At 32.4% G+C, this 9409-nt stretch overlaps 1 protein-coding gene across 1 annotated transcript; it reads right to left on the bottom strand.

Moving 5' to 3' along the window:
- Nucleotides 1-3603: 3603 nt before the first annotated feature.
- LOC142616273 (putative mitochondrial protein AtMg00310) lies at nucleotides 3604-4104 on the bottom strand. The gene has a single exon (XM_075789154.1). It carries the CDS (start codon nucleotides 4102-4104, stop codon nucleotides 3604-3606), a length of 501 nt encoding a protein of 166 aa, XP_075645269.1.
- Between the last annotated feature and the right edge of the window lie 5305 nt (nucleotides 4105-9409).

The raw sequence follows: 9409 nt of genomic DNA on the forward strand, positions 1-9409 counted from the left end.
TCAACGCTTGAAAGAGTCAACTGCCTAAGTCAAAGTCAAGCTGGAGATGACGTTAGCGTGATGTGGTAGAGATGACGTCAGCGGATGACGCAACTAGGGTTGATTTGGCAAAATGACGTCAGCAGGTGCGGTCCAGGCATGTGGTAGCACGTGAAGGTGTGTGGAGGCGTATGGCGGCGCGTGGCTGAACTCACTGAAAGTTTGGATCGCGCGCGAGGGCGCGTGGATCAGCGTATGGTGACGTTTCCGGTGTGGTTGAGTAGATCGTTTGACGAGCTACACACTGATATGATTTGTGTCTTAGTCAGAGGTCAAAAGCGATAAATTTGACGAAGGCAGTGGTCTTGGTGGCGAAGATTGAGCTTCTGTGGCGGAGATTCAACCCTGAGACCTTTAACGGCGGCGGGGTAGTCAGGAGAGGCACTAAAAAGGCTTACTGATCGGAGAAGTTAAGGCAGTGGAAATTACTGACAAAGACAAGACTGCAGAACACAAAAAAGTTAGTGCAATGGCTCTGATACCATGTTAGAAATGCTGAATAAGTGTATTGCATTTCTCAGTGTAAGAATATACATGAGTGCTTTTATATAGGAGGCATATGAGTGCAGTACAAGTAAGAATGTAGTACAAGAATATATGCTACACAAGTAATCTAGTTGGGCCTTAAGCCCACAACACTATATACGTTAACAAAAGATAAAATGGATCAAATCAATATTCAAGCAATATAAGGTAGTTTTATAAAAAAAACCATGACAATGAAAATAAATTGTATGTACCTAACATAAGACTTCAGATGCATTTCTTCAAATACTCAAATACTTTGAGGTGGAATTGAGAAACCACAGAGAAAAAAATGATTAGAAAAACCGCAAAATCCTTAGTACATAGTATAAAAATAATTCACAATCTGTAGATAGATCGTAATTATTGTAACATTAATTAATTTCACAAAAAGTGCATTCACACCACTTTTTTGTTTTGAAATGGGACATTCACATTACATTTAGTACTGTACAACAATCACAATTTGCCATCACTAAAGTAGTGAAATCTGTGGTGGAACCTTCAATTATCTACCATGTGTATTCCTCATTATACGTGACATTAAGGAATGCCATAAAAAATCTTTGCATCTGCATGGGAAAAATTAGATAAATAGACCCCATTAATTCTCTCCACTTTTGGGTTGTGTGTTCCAAGCAACCTTGCAAAACCAAAAGGAATTAAAAAAGAAAAAGAAAAGAAAGACGTACATGAGAAACCATAAAACAAATGTTTTTTTTTAATTAATTATAGAAAAATTAAGCAATAAGTGTTACTGGGTCTAAACTCTAAACTATGAACAAAAAAAGAAAAAAGAAAAAAGAATCTTAAGTAGTCTTCTTGGTAAGTTGCCACATTTAAGCATTTATAAGGTTTACTACCCTAAACAATTGAAGTAATTAGTAAGTTACCTGTGCAATGTACAGATAATTTTGTGATATTTTATGTAAGACGGTTTTGGATAATATTGTACATATATTATAAAGAAAAAGTAAACTAAATTAGAGTAAAGAAACATATACATTTTGATATATTAAAAATTAGTTTAGTAGCTTCACTGTATATTTTTAGCATTCTTAAGGTAATATTAATTTTTTTTAAGAATCATGAAACCAAAAATAAATGCAAAAGAGTAATAGGACCATGAAAATCAACTAATGTGTGTTGTGCTCAAATATTTCATACCATGAAATAAAAGTATGTCCAACTCTTTGACTGTCTTCCACTCATTGATAGTGCAATACTAAGACATGGTGTGGGCAAGTGTATATACATGCATGTATATATTAAACCATGGTAGAATATGGCTTTACATTGTGCACCAAATATTATCTCTACTTATATACTCAAAACAAAAATTATCCAACCAAATTACCTAAGCCTAAATCATATTTAAGCCCTTAATTTAAAAAGAAAAAAGAAAAAAAATTATCCATAAGAGTTTCGACGTCTTAATGGTGGTGGAAAACCAGTATAACAGAGATGGTGACCCCTTAGATTCTTCTTTCTCTCTCTTTCAAATATTTTGTTAGTTTTATTTCTTTTATTTTGGTAATATATAGTGAAATAGTGCATTTTATTTAACAATCCACAACACTTTTGTGTCTATCTATCTCTCTTTAGGATCTTATCTAGTTAGTTATTACTATTAGTCCTTACTTATTTTATTTTTGCTTAAAAAAAAAAACTAAAATAGTGGATATGCTAAAAGACATGAAGAATATATAGAGAAATGTGTAGTGTAAGGTTAGCCAATTAATGAGATAATAGTAAAATAAGTTAATGTGAACTTTAAGATAACAGTAAAAAAAAAAAAAGGTCAAAGAAAGAGTTAAAAAATGGCTAAATGCATTTTTTTTTGAAAGCGCTGCAAATTTCATTCATTGAGACTGAATAGAGTCAACATACAATGCCTCCAAGGCTGGTGGTGGAGAGTCCTCCAACCAGTATACATCTTCAGCTATAGTTTTTGCATACCGTGCTAAAGAGTGAGCTACACCATTAGCATCCCTTCCCACTAGTTTTATTTCTGCCCACTGTAACCCAGCAATCAAGCATTGTATGTCAGCAAAAATATAACCTAGCCGAGATAAATTTGTATCCTTGGACTTAATAAATTCAGCACCTGTGCGTTGTCTCCTTCAATCACCAATTCAGAAAATCCGATATCAATGGCAAATTCTAGAGCTCTGCGACATGCAAGAACTTCAGCTTCCATACTATCTTGTACCTTAGGACCCTTGGCAGACGTAGCTCCCATTACTTCACCCTTTTCATTGCGAATAATAGCACCTATACGAGAGCACTTCATGTTCGAGAAAATGGCTGCATCAAAGTTAAGTTTAAACCTCGAATTTGGTGGTGGGCACCATCTGCTCTCTGTGCTGGTTCTGCAAATTACATTTAGCTGTTCTTGAGCTTGCTGAAATTCTGCTAGAAGGTCAGTAGCTCTTTTGTTCAGTTGGGTTGGTGGCTGAAGCTTCCCTCCATGTAAAATCCTATTTCGTTGGTTCCATATGAGCCAGGCTTGGACTTAAAATAGCTCAAATTCTTCTCTTGACAGCCGGTCCTGCAACTCCTCAAATAATTGCATTGAGTCCCGTTGACCCCCCACATATTTTTGGAACTTCACTAAGCTGCTTGCCCAAACCTCCCTCGCCACTCCACACTCCTACAAAACATGAACCCCTGTTTCCGAAGCACTCCTGCACAGCTCACATGTATCATCCACCATAATTTGTCGATGGACTAAATTTTCTCGGGTTGGAAGTATATTTTGACACACCCTCCAGCCAAAGACTTTGATCTTATTAGGCACCTTGAGCTTCCATAACATTGCCCAGATTTTATGGCCACTTTGCCCTCTTGAACTTTCTGTCCAATCCTCCCCCCTAAGTACTTGAATTGCCATATAATACCTGATTTCACAGAATATGTTCCCCTGGCTGTGTGAAGCCACATCACCGAGTCTACTACCTGTCTTCTACTTAGAGGTATTCTCAAAATTGCCTCTGCATCTTCCTTATGAAGCTTTGACATGATGAGCTCTCTATCCCATCACCGTAAATCAGGGTCTATAAGTTCAGACACTCTCCATTCCCATTCTTCCTTAACAGGGTGGACAAGAATTTTATTTGTGGGGTGATATGGGATCCACCTTTCCGTCATAACCCTTATGGATGATCCATCTCCCACCCTCCAATAGCATCCCTTTTTTAAAACAGGTTGGGCAGCCATTATACTCTTCCAAATAAATGAGCTATTTGGCGAATTAACTGCTTCCAAGAAAGTGCATCGTGGGAAATAACGTGCTTTGAGACACTTGAACACTAAAGAATCTTGATTTTGCAGTAATCTCCATCCTTGTTTGGCTAGCATGGCGAGATTGAAGGCCTTCAAGTCTTGGAAACCCATACCTCCAACTTTCTTAGCTTGAGTTAAGATACTCCACCTATGCCAATGGATTTTCCTCTCCCTCTCCACTTGACCCCACCAGAAATTCGCACACATTTTATTGAGTTCATCACAAAGTTTTGTTGGTAATTGGAATACGGCCATTGTGTATGTGGGGATAGATTGTGCCACGGCTTTAATCAACACCTCTTTCCCGGCTTTGGACAACAGCTTTCCTTTCCCGGCTAAATGCAAAATTAGAGCGCTACTTGGTAGGACCTCATGCACTCCTGCATAAGGTCTCTGCATATATATATATATATATATATATATATATATTTGAGGATAATAAATAATGAAAATAAATTCTTGGTAAGTTGCCACATTCAAGCATTTATAAGGTTTGCTAACCAAAACAATTGAAGTAATGATAATAAGTAATGAAAATAATAAAATGCTGAAAGAAAGCCAAGAGTAAAGAGTTCCTAAAGAAAAGCAGAGAACCTTACTACCCAAAATAAATTCTTGGTTAGTTGCTTGACCTTCACATATTAAGTCTCCAAAAGGCCTGGGCAAGAGGTGAAAGATAAAGAAATAAAGAAAAAAAAATGTGGTTGTAAATAATTTAGTAAACGCTAGAACTTTCACTTTGTAGCCATTTATATCCTCATAGTTGTATCAAGCAAAGGTGCAAATTTTTACGAATGCTCAGCGAATAACTAAAAGGGCATGTGATAACTAAAAAGACATGCAAAGGTTATAGGTATAGAACATAGCTCTCTACAAACTAAAAACCTAGATGAAGAAAAACAAAATACATGCTAGGATTTAGAGGCGAGAGTCACTACAAAAAAAGGTTTTATAGCTGCGTTTTTAAAACGTGTCTATAGCTCAAAAAAATGTGGCTATAGGACGATTTGGTCTATAGCTGCGTTTTTTTAGGCCACGTTTTCAACCGTGGCATAAAATATGTGACTATAGAAATCTGATTGTTTCTCGAGAAAAACAAATCGAGATCTAGGGAGAGAGAAGGGGAGACTTACGAGGTGGTGAAGGTGGGAGGCGTGGGAGCGATGGACGACTGGGCTATGTTGGTGCCAGTGTGTAGGATCAGTGGTGAGTGTTAGTAGGAGTCGCTTAGGGTTCGAAGGGAAGAGACAGAGTTTTTCTTTTTTTGGTGTTTGATATTTGGTGCCTTAGGGGGTTTTTATTTATTTATTTATAGTCAATGCTGTAGTCTCGTTTACATAAACGTAGCTTTAGGGGTGACTATGGCCGCATTTTTCAATAAACGCGACTTTAGGATAGACCTATAGCCATGTTTTATGAATGCAGCTTCAGGACATATTAACAAAAAAAAAAAAAAACATTTCAGATGGGTCTAAAGCCGCATTTTAAAAACGCGGCTTCAACCCAACCTAGAAAAACGCAGCTAGAACACCTTCAAACGCGGCTACCGACCTGATCTTGGGCCGTGTTTGACGCACGTGGCTATACTTCTAGCTTTGTAGCTGCATTTCAATGAAACACAGCTCAAACAGGATCTTAGGCCGCATTTTTGCAAACGCGGCCTAAGACTCACGTGTTTTGTAGTGAGTTGAGGGTTGGCAATAGTTGAAACAAGAGAGACTATAAACATAGATCTATGTCTTAGGAAGGGAAAAGGCGCAGGTTCAAAGGTTTTTGTGTAGTGTATTCTTAATTTTTTATTTTTTATGTTTTATTTTCTCTTTAGTAGTGTGTTATAATTTGTTTGGATGGAAGATTGTTTCTATTAACTATATAAAAAGAGCCAATAGCTCATGAATAGTGTTTTTTGGTTTATTCAATTAGTGAGATGCACTTTTTTTTTTCCCTTCAAGTACACCAGTTGGTTTGAGCTTTTTTTTTAGTATCTTTATATGTTTACATTGTAAATACACAAAAAGTGGCAAATATTATACATATTTGCACAAAAAAGGTAAATATTATACAAATTTTGCAAATGTGTACAAAATTTTCCAATTTTAATATGTCTACAATATAAATTTATATTGTAAATACAATGTATACATAAAGATATTGTGAAAATGTTGTGACGCATGTGTCAATTCCTTATGGGTCAAAATAAAATAAAATAAAATAATAAAATCTCATACCGAGATCTAACACAAGTAAAAATAAAGGTATTGTATTGTGAAAATGTCGTGATTTTTTTTGTTATTACAATATTTTTACAACTATTGAGGTGTAAGTTCCTTATAAGTCAAAATAAGATAATAAAATATTAGAGTAGGACCCACCATGGTTGAAAATAGAGGTATTGTAAAAACGTTGTAATATTTTGTTGTATTCATAGACCTTTTTTTTTTTGTTGGTTTAGTCAAATTTAGTAATCTCTATATAAAAAAATGAATGGAAAAAGTTACTGTAGCTTCGTTACAGTAGTTTTGGCTTGTTCAATATTCAATGTTTTGTTGGCCGCTTTTTTTTTTTGTGTATATGTAAAGCTGTAGTAGATTTGCTACATTATTTTTGGTTTGTCCAATTCGCACTGTTTTACATTATAATAAAATATTAACACAACAAATTGATACAATATTTTCACAATTGTAAAGTTGTTAATTCCTTACAAGTTGAAATAAAATAATAAAATATCATACTACAATCAACCACAACTAAAAATAAAGATTTTGTGAAAAAAGAAATGCTACATCTACAATATTTTTTACAATACTTCATAACAAAACATAGGTGATAAATTATTTTTGGTTCTAATTTAAACTTACTCATGAAACTACTTTTTTTCCCACCAAAAACGGTATTACTTATGATTTGTTGTGAAAATTTCGTGAACAATGCATTTTTTTTTTTTTTGAAAATGTTAAGACATCTTGTTATCGTTATGATTTTTTCAAAACTATTTAAGTTGTCAATTCTTTATGAGTTAAAATAGAATAAAACAAAATTATAAATGTATTTTGAAAATGTTATGTGAAAATGTCGTGGACAATGCATTTTTTTTTTTTTGAAAATGTTAAGATATCTTGTTATCGTTACGATTTTTTCAAAACTATTAAGCTGTCAATTCTTTACAAGTTAAAATAGAATGGAACAAAATTATAAAGGTATTTTGAAAATGTTATGTCATTTTATTGTGTTCTTATAAATTTTTTGTTGGTTTAATTAGCTTTGTTGAGCCAAAATTCACTATTTCACATTCAATTTTCTTGGGTTAACTTTTTTTTTTTTTTTATAATTATTTTTGCACACCATTTTAAGTAAATCTACATAATTTTACACACAAAAAAAAACTTAGGAGAAAAACATTTTTCATCCTTTATGTTTGGGGTAGTTTACAATTCGATTCTAAACTTTAAAATCAAGCAATTTTTCCCTTAATATTTTGGAAAAAGAGCAAATATGTTATATTGTTATTCTTAAAGGTATATCCCTTTCTATTTCTAACTTTCAGTTAAACTTTAATGAAAGCTTATGATTCTTAAAATATTTGATTGTGTAATGTCAAAAATACTTGCACTAAATTTTAATATCCCAAAAATTTTCTTCACGTATTTTGAATTTTAGATAATAGTATTTCTTGGAAAATTGGAATGATGATATAAGGTATTTTATTTGTTATCTAAAGAACATTGATTTTCTAGGTTTAAAGTTTTGAAACTTATAATTTATCTAATGGAAAATTTGATGATATATGCCTTTGTTATCTTTTTTTATTTTTGTTTTTTATTTTCTTAACAAAACTCAGTTGTTTATTGTTGGAAGATGATGATATTTGTTATCATTCTTAGAAGTTTTTAGTGACTGGATATATTTACTTTAGCAAATAAGTACTAAAAAACTATTATAGTAAAATAGATATTAAAATCTTAAATAGCTATCCTAATTTTGTGGTTGATCAAAATTCTTATACGAATGAAATTAACTTTTTATGACATAATTATCAAAATTCTTAAAATTAATGTCTCTTTTGATTGATATAAATCTCTATGTGCTGTAAAAATTAAATGATTTATATCTTTATTTTGTGATACAAATAAAATCTACAATTGACCTTAATTAATATATTTTTTTTTCATGGCAAGCATGTGCCTTGCACATGCTATCTTCACTAGTTATTAAAAATATTGCTAAGATTTATCAGGTTTTGTTTTTGTGGGGAGGAAGAGAGTTTTTTAATCAATTTTTTATTTTTTAAATATTGCTGATGTGAAAAATTGTGTGAATTTCAACTCCTACGTGGCAAGCTCTCAAAAAGTCAAAAAAGTTAGAAGCTTTAGTTTTATAATATTATATATATATATATATATATATAGATGGGTTTAACTTACCTTTAATATTTTTTTAACTGAAATCTCCTTTTGTTTTAATGAGAGATTGTCACATCATCCACTAACTAAATAAAATATAAAGATTAAAACCTACTACCATTTGCCATTGTATATTTAAAACAAAATGACATTTCTAGTTAAAAATGTACTGGAAGTAAGCTAAATCCTATATATATATATATATATATATATATATATATATATATATATATATATATATAGATTAAATCTGAAGAATAAACATAGATTTAATGCTCTCTCTCTCTCTTAAAGTTGGCAAGTCTTGCAACCAAATACCTCCAAACATTAGCAAAGAGGAAGAAGAACTCGGGCGCGGGGGCGGGGGGGTGGGGGGGGGGGGTTATGGTAAATTTCCCTCCCCAAAAATTTTAAAAATAAAAAATTCTAGCTTCCCCGTTACCATCATCCTTATTTCCAAAGGTTGAGATTTATTTTTGTATTAAGTGTTTTGATAATCAAGTTATATTATTTTACATAAAATTTATTTTCTTCTAGTCATATTACAAGTTTATATTATAGGGAAAAAAAATCTCTTTAACCAATCTTTTTATCGAATGTGAATTTTGAAAATCTAACTGTGGGAGGTTCGAGAATTGAAGATGAATAGTTCAAGGAGTAGCTTGCATAAATCATCCCAAAGGCTTAAATAAACTTCGAGGATGCCACCGACTTGAGGATGAGAGTAGAAGTAGGATAGTTAGTATCTTATTAAGGCCCAGGGAGAGGGGAAAGAACCATACTAGGGGCAAAGGATGTGAGAGGAAGTTTCTTGAAAGATATACTTCTCACTCATGGTTTTGCAACCCAGACCATTAATAGAATCAGACAAATGAGAGGTTCAAGGTTTTTGAGGTTGAACCGAGATCGGACCGTAATGACGTCATAAATCATTTAATAATAAAATAAAATTGAAATAATATAATAATGAGCAATCTTGATTTAAAAAATATATAGAAATTAAATAATTTTTAAGTATATTATCACAAATTTAAATAATAAATAATAATGCAAAAGAAATACATTAAAATTACATTTAATCATTCAAGTATTTATAGTTATAATGATTTTTTTTTTATAAACATTTAGTTATAATGATTATTTTATTGGTATGTTTAATG

The sequence above is a fragment of the Castanea sativa genome, chromosome 11, assembly GCF_040712315.1.
Source record: "Castanea sativa cultivar Marrone di Chiusa Pesio chromosome 11, ASM4071231v1".
Classification (NCBI taxonomy): domain Eukaryota; kingdom Viridiplantae; phylum Streptophyta; class Magnoliopsida; order Fagales; family Fagaceae; genus Castanea; species Castanea sativa.